The sequence below is a fragment of the Corylus avellana genome, chromosome 2, assembly GCF_965113065.1.
Source record: "Corylus avellana chromosome 2, dhCorAvel1.hap1.2, whole genome shotgun sequence".
Lineage (NCBI taxonomy): Eukaryota > Viridiplantae > Streptophyta > Magnoliopsida > Fagales > Betulaceae > Corylus > Corylus avellana.
The window spans coordinates 41,108,879-41,129,205 of NC_142491.1; the positions used below are offsets into that span (position 1 = coordinate 41,108,879).

At 36.0% G+C, this 20,327-nt stretch overlaps 3 protein-coding genes across 7 annotated transcripts; 2 read left to right on the forward strand and 1 right to left on the reverse strand.

Moving 5' to 3' along the window:
- Positions 1-441: 441 nt before the first annotated feature.
- Positions 442-4,585, forward strand: LOC132167470 (Pentatricopeptide repeat (PPR) superfamily protein). 2 transcript variants are annotated; one of them, XM_059578459.2, is made up of 4 exons: positions 442-2,967; positions 3,056-3,228; positions 3,458-4,221; positions 4,353-4,585. In XM_059578459.2, the coding sequence occupies exon 1, from the start codon at positions 649-651 to the stop codon at positions 2,842-2,844; it is 2,196 nt and encodes a 731-aa protein (XP_059434442.2). In that variant the 5' UTR covers positions 442-648; the 3' UTR covers positions 2,845-2,967; positions 3,056-3,228; positions 3,458-4,221; positions 4,353-4,585. The 2 variants fall into 2 exon arrangements, with proteins under 2 accessions (XP_059434442.2, XP_059434440.2); XM_059578457.2 differs by having other exon boundaries at positions 3,458-4,585.
- Positions 4,586-7,647: 3,062 nt separating this feature from the next.
- Positions 7,648-9,818, forward strand: LOC132167471 (palmitoyl-acyl carrier protein thioesterase, chloroplastic). Its single transcript, XM_059578460.2, has 6 exons — positions 7,648-8,603; positions 8,683-8,816; positions 8,896-9,009; positions 9,086-9,254; positions 9,352-9,418; positions 9,493-9,818. Exons 1-6 carry the CDS (start codon positions 8,220-8,222, stop codon positions 9,816-9,818), a joined length of 1,194 nt encoding a protein of 397 aa, XP_059434443.2. The 5' UTR covers positions 7,648-8,219.
- A 408-nt stretch (positions 9,819-10,226) lies between these two features.
- Positions 10,227-19,350, reverse strand: PSS1 (phosphatidyl serine synthase family protein). Of its 4 annotated transcripts, none has more exons than XM_059602822.2 (13): positions 18,958-19,350; positions 15,951-16,156; positions 14,929-14,994; positions 14,678-14,737; positions 14,449-14,539; positions 14,031-14,085; positions 13,770-13,849; positions 13,523-13,639; positions 13,161-13,245; positions 11,547-11,638; positions 11,026-11,279; positions 10,801-10,889; positions 10,227-10,660 (listed from the first exon to the last, which is right to left on the reverse strand). In XM_059602822.2, exons 2-13 carry the CDS (start codon positions 16,112-16,114, stop codon positions 10,533-10,535), a joined length of 1,281 nt encoding a protein of 426 aa, XP_059458805.1. In that variant the 5' UTR covers positions 16,115-16,156; positions 18,958-19,350; the 3' UTR covers positions 10,227-10,532. The 4 variants fall into 4 exon arrangements, with proteins under 4 accessions (XP_059458805.1, XP_059458798.1, XP_059458782.1 ...); XM_059602815.2 differs by having other exon boundaries at positions 15,951-16,160; XM_059602799.2 differs by having other exon boundaries at positions 15,951-16,219.
- Positions 19,351-20,327: the final 977 nt, after the last annotated feature.

Below are 20,327 nucleotides of genomic sequence, written 5' to 3' on the forward strand. Positions count from 1 at the left end.
AAGGGGGTGGCCGGGTCCTGGGGGTGGTTTCGGCCACCCCCTTGGCACGAGCCACCCCCAATTGTTTTTCTTTTCTTTTTTGTTTTTTTTTTTTTTTCGAAAATACATTTTTTTTTAATTTTAAAAAAATTAAATTAAATTAAATAGGTGCCACATGTCAACATTTGATTGGTCCACGTGGAATTCCGTTAAGTCAACTAATGGTCAACTGACGGAGGACTAACTTGGTCTATTATCAAAATTACAAGGAAAAAAAAATAAAGTTGGCAAACCCTAAAGTTGGCAAACCCTAGGGGGTATGAGGTATTTAACCCTTTTTTTATACTCCAACTATAGAATTGTTGTTATTTTTTTTTTTTAGAAAAAAAAAAAAAAAAAAAAAAAGGGCCCCGCTAATACGAACCCGACCCAAAACCCAAAACTCTGGGCTGGACTCCAGAATCCATGGCTGCCTTTACAACCTCGCCTAAATCCCACCTATCGGAGATACCAACCTTTCTCTGCGGCAGAGCTCTCATTCCTAAGGGCATGCTCCGCCGCCACCAACTACCCTCTATGGAACTCCCTCGAACCTCAGAATCCACAACCAGACTTCTCTAAAGCGCTCTCTTTCTCTCTTTAGGCATAGACGCATGTGTAGCTTCTCTAATGACCGCCTGTGTGCGAGCTTCAAAAGCTTTAGCCGCTACCACCACCATCACTGCTTCAAACCCTTTTGCTCTCAAGGTACGCCTCCTCTTCCCCTTATTTTCTTCTTTCCACAACTGCCCCACTAGCACCAGCATAGCTACAATCTCTGAGACCCATTACAGAGACCTTATTTTCAATACCTTTGAAGAGAAGTCCTGGGCTTTTTGTAACATTAATGAGGTCTCCGATCAATTCCGAGCTGTTATTGTTGACCCCGACTTGTTTATCCGTGTCCTTAATTCGATCCGGATTAGACCCAGAATCGCTCTGCGGTTCTTCAGTTGGGCCGAGGGCCAACCCGACTTTCAGCATTCCGAGTTTGCGTTTTGTGTGATTCTAGAAATCCTCGTCAAGAACAATTTGATGAGGTCGGCATATTGGGTGGTGGAGAAGGTGATTAGTGTAGATATGAATGGAATTGTGGATGTTTTGGTTAATGGGTATGTTGGTCCCGAGGTTTCGGTTAAGCTTCTCGATCTTTTGTTATGGGTCTATACCAAAAAATCAATGATTGAGCAATGTTTGTTAGTTTTCAATAAGATGATAGGAAATGGGTTGTTGCCGGATGTGAAAAATTGTAATAGAATGCTTAGGATATTTAGGAAAAGAGACCTTGCAACTAAGGCTAGAGAGGTTTATAGATTGATGGGTGAGTGTGGGATTAAGCCGACAATTGTTACTTATAATACTCTGTTGGATTTGTACTGCAAGGAAGGGGAAGTGTCGCAAGCGCTAGAGCTTTTATCTGAGATGCAAAGGAGGGGGTGTTTTCCGAATGATGTGACGTATAATGTGTTGATTAATGGGTTGTCAAAGAAAGGGAAGTTAGCGCAGGCCAAGGGGCTGATTGGAGAGATGTTGAATTCGGGATTGAAAGTTTCAGCATACACCTATAACCCATTGATTTGCGAGTATTGCAAGAAAGGATTGCTTGTTGAGGCATTAGATTTTCAGGAAGAGATGGTGAATAGAGGAGCTAAGCCTACTGTGGCAACTTTTAATATGTTAATGTATGGCCTTTGCAAGTTGGGAAGAATGGCTGATGCTAGACAACGGTTTTCTGATATGTTTAAGAAGAACGTGATGCCAGATGTAGTTTCATACAACATTCTAATATATGGGTATTGTAGGTTTGGGAACATTCGGGAGGCTTTTCTGTTGTTTGGTGAGTTAAAATGTAGGAATCTCGCTCCTACTGTTATTACCTATAATTCTCTTATAGATGGCCTTTGCAGGTTGGGGGACTTGGATGTTGCTTGGCAGCTCAAAAAAGAAATGATCAACCAAGGGATTTGTGCTGATGTTTTTACTTATACGATTCTAGTAAATGGATCTTGCAAGAGGGGTAATTTGTCAATGGCTAAGGAATTCTTTGATGAGATGTTGCAAGAAGGGTTGGAGCCCGACTGCTTTGCATACACCACTAGGATAGTGGGTGAACTGAAGCTTGGTGACACATCCAGGGCGTTCAGCATGCAAGAAGAAATGCTAGCTAGGGGTCTCCCACCTGATTTGATCACCTACAATGTTTTTGTAAATGGGCTCTGTAGGTTGGGCAATTTGGAAGAAGCATGTAACTTGTTGCAGAAAATGGTTCATGATGGTCTTGTTCCTGATCATGTGACATATACTAGCATCATTCATGCACATTTGGAAAATAGACATCTTACGAAAGCCAAAGAGGTATTCTATGAGATGCTGAGCAAGGGCTTATCCCCTTCAGTTGTGACTTACACAATATTGATTCATGCCCATGCCAGTAAGGGGATGCTTGAACTGGCATTTGTGTATTTATTGGAGATGCAGGAGAAGGGTGTTTCGCCAAATGTGATCACCTACAATGTTCTGATAAATGGTCTTTGCAAAGTTAGGAGAATGGATCAGGCTTACAAGTTTTTTGTTGAGATGGAAGAAAAAGGAATACTTCCAAATAAGTATACATACACTATTTTAATAAACGGGAACTGCAACATGGGCAATTGGCAGGAGGCTTTGAGACTGTATGTGCAGATGCTGGATAGAAAAATTCAGCCTGATTCTTATACACACCGTGCACTTCTAAGGCAACTAGACAAAGACTACAGATTGCAGGCAGTGCAATACCTTGAGAGTTCAATTCTAGGTAGCAAAGACACTTCTGAGGTAAGGACTTGATATATCCATTATGGCATTCTGGCTCACTCTGGTGATTGGTGACAGAGCGCCATATTTGTGCTCCCATCCAAACGAAAATGGTTACAACAACCGTTGGTAATTATCCTTGGGATGATACTTCAAGTAAGAATTGCTTCCTTCAAAGTTCACTTTTGCATAGTATATTTTCCATATCTTGTCATAATCTTCTGGGCCCTTGATCGATTTACAGGATGGAGCAGCTGATGGGTAAATTTGGTAATTGGAAAAGTCAACTGTCGAATACTAACTCATTTTTGATCCATTACTGATTGCAACTGAGCAATACTTAAAACCAGTCCTTGGATCTGGATCACTAATTACATAGTTCAGAGGCATAATTTTGCTTCAAAGAGTCAACAACAGGTATACAGATAAATTTCACAACTGTATCAAGTTGTTTCAAATAAATCTTGTCATTAATAAATCTCTAACAAGATTATATTGTATTTATTCATTCTTTTCAATATTTTTTGGAGGAAAGGGTGGGAAGGATGGGATATTGCCTTCATCCTGTATGAGTGATTGTAATTTTTTATTATTTGTAATCCATGTAAAGATTTTTGATGTATGGTATATTTTTTTTTCTCCACAGTTGCAAGTAATTACTGGATTCAAAATGGTTGATACTCTATGATCAGTGGTCCCATGGAAAGTGGAAACTTCTAATTCCATAGATTAAAACATTGTGAGAGAAAAGCTAATCTTCTTTATATCATAAATTTGTGTTATAAACCACTGTTCTATAGGTCAAAGTGTTTCCACTTGTAATTTGCTATACAATTTTACTTGTCAAATGTGCTAACAGTTTGCATGCTACAGTTTGGTCCTGTATTTTTCTCGTTGGCAGAACTTCCCCAGTTTCTCTTTCAGAAACCTAAATCCTTTGTTTACAGATTCAATGAAAGAAAAATGAAGTTATCGGGGGTTATTTTGTGGAGGATGCTTTCTTACATCATTGCTAAAATGGGTGTGCCTGTGTCGATTTGTTTTTCATCAGAGATGTAGTATATTATCTAACCAATGTTTCTTTTGTTTGCCAAGAAGAAAGGGAAATGAGAAAAGTAAAATATCACAACTAATTGGAGCTGTATCAGGTAGTATTAGTGCATCTTCCTTATGAAGAGGGGAGTTATATGTATTCAGCATTTCAGACCATTGGACTTATTGGTGATGATTGCTAAGTTTTTTTTCTGCTTAGGCTTCAGATGGTGATTGCTAAGTAGTCCATGAGGTCTAAGGTTCGAATCCCCTTGAGTGCAAACAATTCTTTGGGGCCAGCCCGCTGGCGAAGCTAGAGTATTAACCGATCCATGTGGAGGGGGTGCTTTACATGGGTCCGAGGTTTACCCAACAGAGGTAGGTATACGAAGTGGCTCTGCCTCAGAGGGGTTCCTTGTTATTAAAAAAAAAATGGTGATTGCTAAGTTTTTTTGCATAGGCTTCAGATGGTGATGTAACAGACAGTGTTGTTTTAAATACTTCTATAGGAGGAAGACGAGAACACTTCCACTGGAGGAAGATGAATCAGTGATTGAATTCTTCTTTTACATGTCTTTGGATTCCAAGCATTGAACTTAAAAGTTTCTCCTATGTGTTTTCTGTTAGCTGGATATTTTGAGGGTTTTTTTCTTTTATTTTCCATTGTCCATGTGTTTGGATTCAAGCCTTGAAGATTGGATTCTTGAATAATAGAGGAAACATTTGCACTTGCATCTAGACTGTTTATTTCTGTGTGTTGTTAATTGGTGCTTCTAGTACTTCTTCCAATTCCTTTTTGATGACAGGAAACCCCTCTAAGGCAGAGTTACTTCGTGTACCTACCCTTGTTAGATAAACCTTGGACCCGTGTAGATTTAGTGATTAGCTAGTGGTTGGTAATTTGTTCCATTTATTTTAGTTGGGGTGTCAGGTTGTGGTTATTGTTGTTTTTTTTTTTTTTTTTTTTACCCTATTCTGGGGTGTCAGGTTGCACAAGGATAATCACCTCTCTATGGATGATTTGATAGCAGACATTTCTTTGAAGAGACTCGATTTGCCATGAAGTAGTTTCCTGACTAAAGATAACCTGGGTAAGAGTAGTTGATTCCTGTTAAAATGACTGGGAAATACTATGGTACAGATTGAGATGCTCCTACTGGGTCTTTACTCTAGCTGTTTTGCAGTATCAAGTTTGAATGCATTATACAGCCTAATACCTTTACTAGCAAATGTAGGTTCTAATCAAAATTTGACTGTTTGATATTAGCTTTGTATCATTGATGTACATGCGTGCTTTGCCTGAACCAGATGTGTTGCACATTTCACCTTTTTTTGGATTCACTGTTCTTTATTTTAGAGAATTATGGAAAAGTTCAAATCTTCATGGTGTTTGCTTTGGCAGTGTGAATTATCTGTAATCTCCTGCATCCCCATTTTATTAAGAAGGGGAGGCTGCTCTCCCCTGGAGAATAAATAAATAAACTAATAGTTTTCTTTTTGTTTTGTTTTGTTTTATTATTCTATCTTGGTTTCTTCTGATGTAATATGGTCATGGGAGTTATTTTACATTTCTGTTCTGTTCTTGTTTTTTAAAACTCTTTTGTTCTTTCTTCTGTTTGCTGGGTAGAGAGAAGGAGCTGCTCTCTCTCTATACATGGTTACTTTGAAAAGGATGACTACATGCATCTTCCTCCTAGTTTTGAAGAAAAAAGGTAAAAACTTAACAAACCATTAGATGGTCTAAAACAAGCATCAATACAATGGTTTGTTAAGTTTTCTTCAGCACTCATTGATGTAGGATATAAATAACTGAAAACAGATTATTTATTATTTGTCTGATCCTAAAGGTCATAGTTTTAAACCTATTCTTGTTTTTATAGATGATGTCATAGTGGCAGAAAATAATTTCATCTTCGTGAGAACAAAGAGGACTCAATTGCTTTAACAAATGAGACAATATCAATTCTATAATCTAGGACATGCTTCTCTATCAAATGTTTTGTGATGATTAAATTGGTACTTGTGTTAGAATATTAATTAATTGATTAATTTTTTTTTTTTATTATCTTAAGTTTTTTATCTCGGCTTAATTCCAAATTCCAAAACGTGATTAACAATGTTTGCACTTCGGACTTGGAAACCATCGGTGAAGATTAGGTCACTTGATTAATTTGAATTGAAATTATGGGTTATTTAATCAAAGAAAAAAAAATAAAGCTAACAAAGTTCAGTCTTACTATATTTTCGATTGAGTATATCTCGACTTTATTGACAAAAACAAATCAGGATGGCTAAGGCGCAGTGGACATATATAGTTATATATTTGACCCTAATTAAAATTAGACTTGACCCATCATTCATGCTTTGACTCCCTGATAAAAAATACTAGTTCTGATCTGTCTATCAGCATCTTTTTCTATAAGGCGTTTTCTTTTTCTTTTTCTTTTTTCAGATTGCCTATTTACAATGCTGTCAACATAGCCACATTGAAATGAATGTGGACATATGCATATAGTTTTTTTTTTCTATTCAACATATGCATATAGTTGTTGTCACGTTATTTCACTTAAAATAACATTAAAACTTGACGTTGTATTTTTTCCACAAACTATATTTTCTTATATTTTCCATTTGCAGGAGAGAGAGACAACGCACACATTATAATTCTGCTGTATTGGAACCCATGTCTGATATGCTATTCGACAGAGCATGTACATAGGCACAAGCAAATCTGGGGGCTTTAATCCTCTTATTTTAGGTGATATAAAGCATCACCAAAAGGATTATTTGTTAATCTAGATCCCTAATGATATTGTTAACCAAATCCTCTATTATTTATGTATTGTTCGCTTTTTGACAACTAACATTCTATTCCACCAAAATGCATCTCTTACATAAGAGGTAGTTTAAACAATTTTCTCTTTTACTAATAGGAAATACATTTGATGCTTAAGTCAGTATGAGATTTAGAGGAAGAAAGTGATAAGGCAAAAATAGTAAGGTGTTCATAAATAATGTACCTCTAGCAACTACTTTCCCTTAAATGTGGAGTATTTCTTTTCCTTGAATGGCATTAGCCAAGTGTCTTCCGGTTGTAGCCTTGTAGGTAAAACCTTGGTTGAGCGTGACATTTTGTTAATATCCTCTAATATACCTATCTACTTCATAGGACCTGAGATAAAGAGACTCATTGGAACCAGACAACTGGGCCCAAAACCACAAGTCCTTAGAGGATGGGGAAAGGCATTTTGCAAAGGATAACCACCTTGCCACTTCATCCAAACAGTCTCAATATTCTCAGCAAGGAATCAAAAAAATGTCATTAATAAAGCCATTTGACACCTGATAACGGTCGCAAGAGGCAAGGAATTAGGTGTCACTATCCTGTTAAGTTCGTACCACACCAGCTGCCAACAGGCGACACCTGACAAGGAACGTACTTCACTAGAGAATGTTAACTGAATGTCACACCCAACCAGGGTCCTATCCTATCACTAGACGACACCTGGCTAATGCCATGCAAAGAAAAGAAATACTCTGCGTATTTAAGAGAAAGCAGACCCCTCTTGGTAAATTCTTTTTGAACATCCTATTATTATTGTTTCTCTCTAAATTCCCTAATTACTTAAGCATCAAAGGTATCTCCCACCGACGCTCACGACAAGCCTCCGAACTTACCTTCATGAACTACATTATCAAAGCCAAAATATTTAAAAAAGTTTACTCGAGACTTCCATTGTATAATAAGACCAACTTGTCACCTCCGAAATGAACTTATTCGCACCATTTCTACTTCTTTGCTGCCTCAAGCATACAAAAAACAAAACGGGTATTTTCCAGAAAAGAATCTTAACAATGGAGTCCTCGCGGAAAATTAAGGAAGACGATCCTCCCTCTAGCTCACTCAACATTACATCTGTTGTCTAACGTCTACCAGTTGAGAGAGAGACAGAAAGAGAATGATTTGGTTGTTCTTCCTATGAACCAAAGGCAAAGACAACCTCACCCTTTTCGAAAAATCCAAGCCCGGGTTCGCACAAGCACTAGGATAGTAGGATGTCTTGTTTTGTAAGCAGCATCCAGGATATCATGCCAAAAGCCCTTCGGGTTCCACACTACAAGCAATGACAGCAAGAAACCGACAATGGTTTCCAACTTTTGCTGTCGATCAATCCTAAGATGTCACCACTAAATTTTGTGACAAACAAAGACCCTCTTCGAAAAGCTCAGTTTTATGACAAATTTCCATCAATTTTTATTCTCTAGTTTGTTTAACTTTTTCCTTCGGCTGCTCCGCCCCCTGCAGACTACAAAACTACTCCATTGCCCATTTCTCTATTTCAATTTCTGCCCATCTACATTAGGAGGCAAAGACAATGGCTGCTTTCTCATATCCAGCCTCATATAATATATTCAGGTGCTCTTCCAATAGAGACAATCATGACCACAAGCAGAAGCTGAATAACATCAGAATTGTTGGTGCATCTGGGAGGAGCTCTACAAAGGCTGATACACTGAGCCAAATGGCTGGAGTGGCAAACACATTCAATTCAATCACCAATCCTGTTGTGGAAAATGGCTGCATAGCCAAGGAGGAGCTTCGACAGAATATTCCGACGAAGAAGCAATCAGTGGATCGTCATCGTCAAGGGATCATCATTGAAGGAGGTGTCGGGTACAGGCTGACTGTTGTCATTAGGTCCTATGAAGTTGGTCCTGATAAATCTGCAACTCTTGAGAGCATCCTGAATCTTCTTCAGGTGATTTTGAATTATTCATTTCAAAATGGGGATTCAACACATTTTATTAAAAATGAGAAAGAATCGGGTAAATATGCAGGAAACAGCATTAAACCATGTGTGGATGTCTGGACTTCTGGGCAAAGGATTTGGTGCCACACGCGGAATGGTAAGGAACAATCTCATATGGGTTGTCTCAAGGATGCAGGTTCAAATCGATCACTACCCAATCTGGTAATTAGTCCTACCATCTTCCTCATATTAACATTCAAAATATGGATCCATTAATAATTCTCAGTCTCAATGCCTACAGGGGAGAGATTGTGGAAATCGACACATGGGTTGGAGGATCAGGGAAAAATGGGATGCGGCGGGATTGGCTAATCCGAAGTCAAGCCACAGGCCATGTATTTGCACGTGCCACCAGGTAATTATTTCTTGCAACTTTTTTCCATCACATCTCTTCGATATATGCTAAAACACTCTAAAACATGAAATAGCAGCACCTGGGTGATGATGAACCAGCAAACAAGACGGCTCTCAAAGATGCCAGAAGAGGTGAGAGCTGAAATATCACCCTGGTTCATAGAGAAGCAAGCAATCAAAGAAGAGTGTCCAGAGAAAATCATTAAGTTGGACAATAAAGCAAGATATATGAACTCCAATTTGAAGGTAAAAAGACAACAGAACTTCAAGACCTTATTCGTAGCCAATATTCCATAGCTCTCAAGAAGCAAAAGCTGACTATTGCAATGTCACCAATTCTTAGCCCAAGAGAAGCTGTTTGGACATGAATCACCATGTAAACAATGTGAAGTATCCGAGATGGATGCTTGAAAATTATGAACTCAAATCTAATTTGCTCTCATTTTTTGACCCATTTGTTAACTCTTTGAGTTGCTTCACCAACAGACGATTCCGGATGAGATTTTGGAGTCCCACCAACTATCAAGTATCATACTAGAGTATAGAAAGGAATGTGGGAGTTCAGAGATAGTCCAGTCACTTTGCCAACCCGACGAAGATGGAATTTTGAAAGATGGATTGAGACAAAATAATGACATTAGTCTACTCAATGGATTTTCCCTGGCATCCGAAATCCTGGGCTCGTTTGAGAAGCTACCATTAAGGTATACACATCTCCTCCAAGCTGCAGGTGAGCGTCAAAATGAAGAGATTGTTAGAGGAAGAACTACATGGAATAGAAAGATGCCCATCATGCCTTTCTCCACCTAGCCAATTGAGAGGGATTTATAAAGCTTATCCCCCAAGAACAAAAAGTGACTTTCCGAGGCAAAATAAATAAATAAATAAATGAAAGTCGGAAAGGAATTAGATGATTTGTGTGTGATAACTTCTTTGGTAAATAATAACAGTTGCGTAATTAGCAAAAAGCCCAAAGAAGAAAGTTTGGTTTCAACCATGGATAATTTCCTCAATCACATAATGAAAGAAATAAGACTCTCAATAGACACAGGGTTGGGTGAGAGAGAGAGAGAGAGAAACCACAACAATAGCCATGTATATCGAACCCATTCCACAATAAAACTTTTCCGGTTCGAAAAGTGACAGTCGAGTTTTCAAAACACTAAAATTGAGTGTTCTGTGTTCCAACTTTTGCTGCATTGTTCCAATACAAGTGACAAAAATGAAATAGATGAATTAAATTTGAAATAAATCACATAAAAATTGGGATGTCCAAAATGACTCAACAAGAGGGAGAAAAGAAAAAACGTAAGCCAATTTTGTTAATATGGCAAACCAGTAACTAATGAGCCTTATGTCGAACCTATGGTGTAAAAATAAATTATCTGAGCTCAAAAGACTGATGGATCCACTGACCTAAGAGAATAGCATTTACAGTTTAAAACGGTGTTAGGTATTTACAGCAATGGCGGATCCCCTCAAGAAAAGTAAGTAATCAAAGAATGGTGTCGTCCAATAGCAACTTCAACGCCTCTTTCTACCTAAACTTCGTTGCAGTTGCCAAGACCAAACAACGAGAAATATTAGGAGGGAACCTCCAACCGACGTCCAGAATAGTACCAGCCATAAAGGCATTGATTTAGGGTATAATCCTGGTGGAAGTCAAGAACAAGGTCATTAAGATCAAGGAGAAACGATTGAAAAGAAATTAAATGTGCTAGTGTCAGCAAAACTACAAAATTGGCCGATGACCAATATGCAGCTAAAGCATAGAAAATATAGACTAACATACCGTGACCAAACTTGATGCAAATGAGAAGCTCAACAATGCAGATAGCAAGTGAAAGCCAACAAAATGCTCCAACTTTTTTTACCGAATTCCTGGAAAATTAACAATGTCATGAAGAATTACTACATGTAAATTCATCTCAGAATAGACATTCTTCAATAATGTAGTACTTTCGCGCATGTGAACATGTTGGGCACGTGGGGAGAGAGAGAGAGAGAGAGAGAGTACCTGTCTTGAAGGTATGAATTATACTCACGAATTGTTGGTATTGCAATTAGCCACCACAAGATCAACCTATACACAATTACAGGGTTCCGAGGAGGAATCCAAAGACAAAACTTCAAAAAGAATGTGTTCAGCTCTACTGTCAAAAATATAATGCAAAGACTGAGAACTTGAATGAATCGCCATGGACCAAGCAAGGGGCGCCACTCATCTTTGTCCCAGTGTGCTGGTGTAAACTGTCCCAATGTTCGTTTGACCTGAAAAAAATGTACAGGACACATTTTAAAAACCAAAAACTTTGGAAGGTAAAAGATCGTATAACAAGTAAATATTCTGCCTCGGAGAGAGAAAAGAAAATCTAAATTTGTTGCATCAGAATCAGTTTCCATCTTTCCCCGGAAATTTAGATACAATTACTCAATGTCTGATTAATCCTTCCACATCAGAGAAAGGAAAAACTAGCAGTTATCAATAATGATTGGGCAAACAAGAGAAGAAAGATAAAACATAACTTTTAAACATACTTTTCCTATAATATTAGGCTGACGGCTCAGACCAACCCACTTGTATGTTTTTCCATCAAAGTATCTGACAGTATGCATCCCAGCCCAGATACCTGCAATGTAAACCAAACAAAACATGTCATAATAAACTTTAACCGGTCCTAAAAAAGATCAATCTAGATATAAATATTACAAAAAAAAAAAAAAAAAAAAACTTTTAGTTTACTAAATTGAAAGATTAACTACATGAATCACAATCCATTGATTAAGAGGTCTTGGCAGAAGCAACAACTGATGATCCAGGTCTATGAAACCATCTTAACTTCTATAAACTGCAAGTTATTCAATAAAAAGAACTGGTGATCTAAAGCTCTACATGAACTTCTGTCATGTTATTGTTCTTTCTCAAGCTCCAACTTCTAATTGTATTACAAAAACTTGATCAGAATCCTAATCCAGCAAAGCAATTAACTGCTCCAGCTAGAACAGCAAGTATTATTCAAAATTAGAACAAAAAGAAACCAATAAAATCCCAACAAAGTGATCCTATCTAACAGAACCATAAACAATACAAAAAACAAACCAGAAGTCAGAGGTCGCAACAGGCAAAAAGTATTTAGAATATCAATTAAGAAGTTTTACACAAATAGCTGGCATGTGAATGAAAAGCAAAGAAACCATGAAACCAGCATAGAAACGACCAAACAACTAAGAATATTCCAAGAAAATGAACCACGCAATAAGTTTTGGAGCATGTCATCCTAAACTTCAAAAAAAAAAAAAATGCTCAAGAAATCATTGATTAAATAAAAAGTGGCAATCACACATTTGGGAAAGTCCAAGGTCCCAGAAAATTAATAGATGTCCACAAATTCATTAGAAATAAATATCTATAAGTAAGATACCACCCCCAGATATTTTCATAAATTTTGATTTCCAAGATCATCCTAAGACTGACTGAGTACATATTAAAACGCCAGAATATCTAACATATGCTCATATAACACTCTAAATTACGGCTTGAGCTCCACTTTATTTCATTTTTTGACAGAATAATAGGTAATCCAGGCAATAATGAAAGCCACAATTGACAACATACAGAGTTAGTAGTTACTGTGAAATAATGAAAAAAGTTCAAATGCTATAATCAACATTTCAGAAGCTGATTTTAACAAAAAAATTCAATTGGAAGGAAAAACAGAAGGAATAAAGCAGTAAGAGGGTGACATTGTTGATGTATTATATAGTATAAAGTCATAACCATGGCCTCAAAATCTCAACACACTAAATATTTAACGAGTTTTACCTGTTCCTTAAATCAAAGTGTTGATCCAAGATAGTAAAAGAATCTAGAAGGGTAACAGATGATTACAAAATAGAATAGCAACATCCAAAATATCTTCTACCCCACTACGCATCCTAGTTACAAGAGGCTTGAGCCTACCTTTTCCACAAAAATCCTTAATGTCAATAAATGGAAAAGTAGTTCATAAAGACAACAATTATAGGTAGATAAGACAAAATGATTAATAATTACACAATCAAAGATATAATTCTTCAAAGCGACATACCAATGTAATAATAAACAAGTTAAAACCCCAACCCGAGAGAGAAAAAATGGAAAACAAATCTCACCAAACCAATTGCAGATCAAAATGTCAAGAATTATACTGTCCCACCAGCACTCATTGAAGTTCGGTAACATGTGGCGGAATGTAAGCTGAAAAAGGTGACATAATTCAGTCTATAATCAAAATAGTCTATAATAAAATGCAGTCTCCATTTAGCCTTTAAAAGGGACTCTCTTCGTATACATCCCGTGTACTAAGGTTACATCCCTCTGCGCTTATCAATGATATGAATTACTTATGAATAAATAAAAAATTCAGCATGAGCAATTAAAATGATTTTATGATTCAGGGACATAGAAGCAGACAATCAATCCGAACTGAAAATGGGAACCACAAAAGATGTACGTCTTTAATACAGGAACCAACCTCCATCATTTCAAATCCTATTGATAGCACCCACAAAAGGGGCTGATTACGAATCAATATAGCCTTGCCCCACCATCCAATAATATGAGCTAGCACAAATTCATCAAAAAGTGTTTCCTAGAAGAGGTAGAGAAAAAAAAAAATCAGAAGCCTGCAGCACCCTGATATTGCACTGATGTACAACAATAACAAAATAATAAGCATGGAAAACAATTGAAGTAAATAGGTTGTGAAAGAAGAATCATACATAAACATTTTTAAACCTGCTTGTGGGATTCTCAGGTACATATATGCGGCAATCAGCACCATATGATCTTTCTGGAAGTTCTGCATGAAGTCGTGCAAATAAAATTAGAATGCCTAAACAGCCAACAATGAACCGAACCATCCAAGCAAGTATGATAGTGAAAAGCTTTGCATATCTCAAATACATCACAAATCAATGATGAACAGATTCCTCTTAGCTACTACCCAAAATTAAAAGCTTTGCAAAGCTCAATTGCATTACCAACACCAAGGTCGGGATGGAGAAACTTCATAAATTGCCGAGCATCATCACGCTTCTGGAATATGAGACGGTGAAAAGTTAACATCAGCAACCACTAACTGGAATTTCAGAAAATATTGCATAAATAATGAAGGGAATTCTGTGAGGGAGAAAACAAATGGGAAATAAAGAGGAGACACGGAATAGAATGACAGAAAAAACTCAATTTTGTTTAAAATACTCCTTTATTTATCCAATTGATCATCATTTTTAAAATGCTTATTACTGAGAAAAAATTGCCAGCCCACAAATGAAAAAACAGAGGATTCCAACAAGAATACCCCCATACTTTGAGCTTCAACAGATAAATACGCATACATAGGAAAATTTTGTTTTGCACACGCTATAAGAAATATTTGCTTCAGGAAAGAAGACCAACCTGAAAAAGCAAAAATGTGAGGGAGACGAGGTACAAAACAGCCATTCCATGCACTAGGCGCCAAATTGCAGGATGTGGCCTAATAAGGACCCTATAAAAGAATATGATTTTACATATGTAGCCGCAGAGAGCCAATAGCCAAACTATCCCACAAACCCACCAAAGTTTCTGACTATCATGGGCTAGATTCTTCACTAATAAGCAAAATTATATATATGATGAAACTCACGTAGATGGGGCTTGCAGCAAGCAGTAAGCAAGAAAAACTGCAACCATAGCCCATACACCCCTACAAGAAACAATGAGGAAATTACTATGTGCATAAGAAACCCGCACCAACTTACTAAAAGGGAGCCCTAATGCGATACAAATTTCACATTAGATTCACCAGATTTCTATTTTTTGAATGAATGAAACAATAAGGAAATATAGAATTCTGATGTCAAATGAACTTCAATAAATTACAAAATAAGAACAAACCTTTTCACAGATGTAACAAGATCACCAGATGCACCACTTTCAGGATCAAGGACTCCACTTACCCAACTGTTCATAAATCAAACAATCAAAAAAAAAAAACTTAATTCAACCTACTAGGTCCACAATGAGGATTTTAAAAATTATACAAACATTATATCATTGCGTTGAAAGTGCAACAGCAAAGTATAAGTTCATCCAAGGCATGTTTCTTTTTAATCAATGTTATACATATAGGAACATTAATATAAAACCATTTTGGTTCTCTGATGGCTTATTAGAAATAACAGTCAAAAGCCAAGAGATAAGCCTCCCCAAACCAAAACACATAGAACCATTATTTATTTATTTATTTGAACAAATGCAGAAACTCAAAAACATGGTTTTGAATATCCTCTTCCTTCTCTCCCTGGCAAAAGCATTTGTGAGGCATTAAAGAGTCCAACTTGTGGCACTAGAGATGGTCGACACTATCTCATTCACTGGTACATGCATTACATTGAAGGGGACTAATTTCAACACAAGCTGAAACAGAGAATCAAATGCCAAAACTCTCTCTTCTATATTAGGGAGAAAAAAAAAATGCATATTCATCATTTCCATAGAATTATTCATGCGAGTACATTTTAAAGCATTAGAGACACCAAACAACATTGGTGCATCTCCAATGTAAATGTAACTCATAACTAGATAAACAACTGCAATCAGAGAAGCAACATGTAACTATAGCAATCTACATGTATAAATGCTTTCCTTTGGTAGTGGCAACTAGCACCAATAGAGAAAGCAGGCAAGTGATACAGCTGGACATTCACAAGAACAAGAAGACGCCGAAAAGGCTTTAGTAGGGACAACCAGAACAAAAAATCATCAGGAGAGAAAAATTCCAATTCAGTTGAGAAACATCAAAACAATGGAATATATAGTTGATAATCAATAAATCAACTGCTAACTATTAACCAATAACTTGTAGAATGAATCAAAATATCAATAGATAAAAATTACTTATCAAGAAGAGCACTCACATAAGAAAACAGGCACCAACAAGTAGCAAGGAAACAGTACGAGGCTTGTAAGCCCAGGCAGTCCATGGATCAAATTCTTCACCAACACTTGTTAGACTGACATCACCATTTTCTTGGGCATGATGATCCTTTCTCCTCACCCTCCTATGCTCATTAGGCTCCATTAGCAACTTGCCAGTCCTTATTCAAGAGATGCAACTTGATTACTGCCTACAAATCAAAGGTGGGAATTTGAGGCCAGAAATAAATTCCCAACTTGCCAGTTCTTACTGAAAAATGAGATCACTAGAGCTAATTAAAAACTAACAGAATGTCAAAAAATGAAAAGAAAAGAAAAAAACTAGAAAATAAGATATTGTATACCATGAAAACAAAAGTTATTCAAGAAATCACATAAACATATAAATTAACTGAGTCACCGCTTATAAGTCTGCCTCAACACCAAACCAGATATAGGTATAAAACACAATATTAATCTATAGATGAGTATTCTCATAGTATGTAGTCCATCAGCCAAACCCAAAATCATTCCAATAAGGTCACAAGATCAAATAGCTCAGTTACACTTCATTATGTAAGTGATTCGGAAAGTTCCTAAAAGAATATCATATATTACAGAAATTCCCCCAAATTTAATATTATAAGAACATAGCAGAAAAGGTATAGCATTACCTTACTAGGAAACTTTCAACAATGTTGATGATTAACAATATTCACCTAAAATCCAGTCATATAAAAGACATACAAAAAAGAGTAATATCGAGTAAATTCAGCAATCCTTTTACTTGTAAACCTAATTGTTCCAGGATACCAGCCAACCACCAATAAATCTAGGCCCATTTGAGCAGAATCTGGAAGCCAATTTTAAGTTGCATGAGAATAATATTTGTAAGTGTCTTTTATTTATAATTTTATGTACAAATTCATATTAACAGAAGGAGCCATTATAGATAATGAGAGCAAAAAATTTGAAATTAATGCTAGATACTACATTATTATCTCACAATATTGATGTTGCAATCTCAACCAACCCTATGATCAATCATTGTTAAAAAATAAAAGAAAAAAAATCTAATGGTTAGTTGAGAATGCCACATCATCATTGTGAGATAATTGTAGGATAAAAATATGGTATATAGCATTTCTCAAAAGTTTAACACGGCGGAAGTTCATAATAATCTGAAAACTACAAACCATACAATCAGTTAGGAAACAGCTCAAACTTTTTCCATGGACCCACTATAACTTGTGGTTCCATTCCATCATAATCATGTAGACAACTAATTCCCATGATACTTTTTTTTATAAGTATTTAATTCTCATTATACTCAATGAGATATATATGTTTGCATCAAAGAAGATGGAATGCAAAGGCCATGTAAAGCTAATAATTAAAAAAAAAAAAAAAAAAAAAAAAATCAAGAAAAGAAAACAGAAATCTAGACAGCCACAAAACTACTCCAGATAAACCCCCAAAAAGGTATGCTCCCTACAGCTGTCATAGAAATGACAATACCATTCAACCACTAAAATCTAGTCAGCTAGAAAATAACTCCGGCAAAACCTACATAAAGTTCACATGATTTACAATCCACTTTCACGTGTTGCAAACCATGGAAAGTGGTACTATACAAACTGCAAACTGCAATCTACCACTAAACTTTAGGGTGATTTTGTACCCGAAAAAAAAAAAAAAAAAATCCGTCCAAGTTCAAAGATAAAAACATCCCCCATTTCACCAAAGATACCAATAAGACCCGATCGAAAGATCCAGAATTTAGGATGAGTCTGGACCTGAAACCAATTCAAATCGCCAGTAAGATATAACTTCTATTGACCTCCTTCAGACAACATTTCAAGGCCATAAAAATCAGATTGTTATGTAATTTAGACACGCCACTATTTCTTAGAATTTCAACCTAAGTCATTAAACCCAGATTAGTGATGGAAACCAACATAAATTTCTAAGTAGCTACCATCTTTCTTAAAGCCGAACCAATGTGGGATTAGGGTTTGATAATCAAAACTTTTTTTTTTTTTTTGATAAGTGGGTTTGATAATCAAAACATTTAAAAAAAAAACGGTTATATATTAATTAATATTAAAACTAACAACACTCGAACAATAATAAAATGAAAAACAATTACATGGTTCTTCAGATACAGGAGGAACACACAATGTCATTTTCAATCTGAACATATCATTAATCAGAAAATGATTTTTTTTTTTTTTTTTGAAAAAAAAAAATCACAAAAACAGAAATGAACAAAACGTAGCCTGTTCATTAAGAACAAAAACATAAAAACACTTTACTTAAAAAAACTAAATCAACACGTAATACAGATCACAAAATGATAGTAAGAATCAGAAAACCACTTTGATCAAGTAAGTAAAACAGTGTGTAAGCTTAAATGATAAACTAGATGTTCTGAAAGCGTTCCTCATCATCTTCGGGATTAAAACTAATATAAAAAATGAAAAAGTATATCATAAAAGTAATAATACTAAATCTCACATTTAGTCGTGAAATTCAAATCCACTCATATAATTCCAAAATTGAATCATTGCATGTGATCAGAGACAAGCGAATAAATTCAACAGAAAAATAGTAAGCAAATACACAACTCAAAGATTGTCCAGTAAAATTGAAAAAACAACAAACAAAAAAAACTAGTTGCTATAATCCAAATCAAATCAAAAACAATAAATATTTATGATATTTATATATGTATACAACGAAAAAGCAAACGAAGACATAATTACAAGCAAACGCATAAAGCGAGTACGAATACAGATTCGGAAACGAAGACGAAGAAGATGGTGTATATATGTATATGTATATATATAAAATATATACGTATATGCGTTTGTGTCTATATATATATATATATAGAGAGAGAGAGAGAGAGAGAGAGAGACAGAGACAGAGACAGAGAGAGAGAGATGATTAAGAAGATATTTGACAGAGAAAAGTGGGGGGTGAAAAGGCGAGAGGGGCGTTACTTACGTAGAGAAGCTGAAGGGAAAGGCGTGACCGTAGGATTGGAGAAGAAGGCGATGGTGGCCGTCGGATCAGAGAGAGGGGAGGGAGAGTTTAGTGATAGATAATGAGGGAGTTATCGAAATCAGGGAGAAAAGGGACTCAAAGATAAGACTCGGTGGCGGTGAAGATGACGATGAAATATTAATCTCTTTTTGGCAGAGAGAGACAGAGGGAGAGAGAGAGAGAGAGAGAGAGGCTGGGGAGAGAAAAAGTAAACTCTCAGTCTCGCAGAGACACACTCTGCAACAGCGGCGAAAAGGCGATGGGATTTTGGTGATGATGATGATGAAGCAGTGAGAAAGATGAAGAGAGAGAGAGAGTACGACGGTCAAACAGAGATTTGAAGATGTTTTTTGATTTTTGTTTGGATACTCTCTCGGTAATTTAAAAGCTGAGAAAACTAAACGGACCGATTCCCCCTTTTTTTATGCCTATATTGCCCCTCAGGGTCTTCCTTAATATCGGCATATTTACTGCTCAACATTTTCACTGATTCCTTTTTAACATGCTTTCCGCCAACTTCTTCTTTCTTTTTTTTTTCTTTTGTCTTTTTGTCTTTTTTTTCCCTTTAATTAAATGCTTTACATAAGTCACGAAGAGCAAAGAAAGGATAACGTTTTTCTCTAAATTGACTAAGACGATATTTTTAGGAGAATGCTAACTGTTGTTATAGTGTTCTTCTAATTCTGAGTAAATTCTTTTTTTAAAAAAAATAAAATTTTAAAAAACTGCTCTTATTTATTTCTTTCTTTTATATAGGTTGCCCAGGTATGTTGTTAAGAGTACTTATGAGAAAATCATATGTTCTAAGAAAAAATATTAATTTAGTAGGTTGGGTTATAAAAGGCTTGTTCAACTCAATTTGTAGTAAAACTTTATCTACTAAAAAAATAAAATCTAAGAAAATTATTGTAGATATGGACCATGGTCATGATTACCATAATGGAGGAAAGCTTTGAATACCTTTAGGCTGGTGGATTAGTAGGATATGATTGCATGACCAGAAGAAATGTTTGACAGAATCTTGAAAAGGCCAAGGGAGAAAAGATTTGCCATCTCAACTTGATGATTATTTAATCATTAATGAATGTGCAAATGGTTCATTGTGGGTTTTTCTCGCTAAATCAGAGAGGATTAGACTTAGGCGTAGTTTAAAACAAAAACAAAAGCTACAGCTTCTTTTTTTTTTTTGTAATTTTTCTATGGTTTATATTTAATTTCAAATTTTTTATAAAGTATTTATGTTTATGGCAAGTTTCAAGTGGGCAATTTGAGTCGATGAATTAGAATATAAGCTTTTCTTAGTGCAGTCTTAAAGCCTGTTTGGAATTGCG

What these genes read in the sequence shown, in the direction of transcription:
- PSS1 (XM_059602822.2), bottom strand. Translation starts at nt 16,114, where the DNA reads ATGGAGCCTAATGAGCATAGGAGGGTGAGGAGAAAGGATCATCATGCC. An exon ending in GTTGGTGCCTGTTTTCTTAT is followed by an intron (nt 14,995 to 15,950) that starts GTGAGTGCTCTT and finishes ATTTATGAACAG; the next exon opens with TTGGGTAAGTGGAGTCCTTG. An exon ending in TCACATTTTTGCTTTTTCAG is followed by an intron (nt 14,086 to 14,448) that starts GTTGGTCTTCTT and finishes CTCATATTCCAG; the next exon opens with AAGCGTGATGATGCTCGGCA.
- LOC132167470 (XM_059578457.2), top strand. Translation starts at nt 649, where the DNA reads ATGACCGCCTGTGTGCGAGCTTCAAAAGCTTTAGCCGCTACCACCACC.
- LOC132167471 (XM_059578460.2), top strand. Translation starts at nt 8,220, where the DNA reads ATGGCTGCTTTCTCATATCCAGCCTCATATAATATATTCAGGTGCTCT. An exon ending in GCATCCTGAATCTTCTTCAG is followed by an intron (nt 8,604 to 8,682) that starts GTGATTTTGAAT and finishes GTAAATATGCAG; the next exon opens with GAAACAGCATTAAACCATGT. An exon ending in ATCGATCACTACCCAATCTG is followed by an intron (nt 8,817 to 8,895) that starts GTAATTAGTCCT and finishes CAATGCCTACAG; the next exon opens with GGGAGAGATTGTGGAAATCG.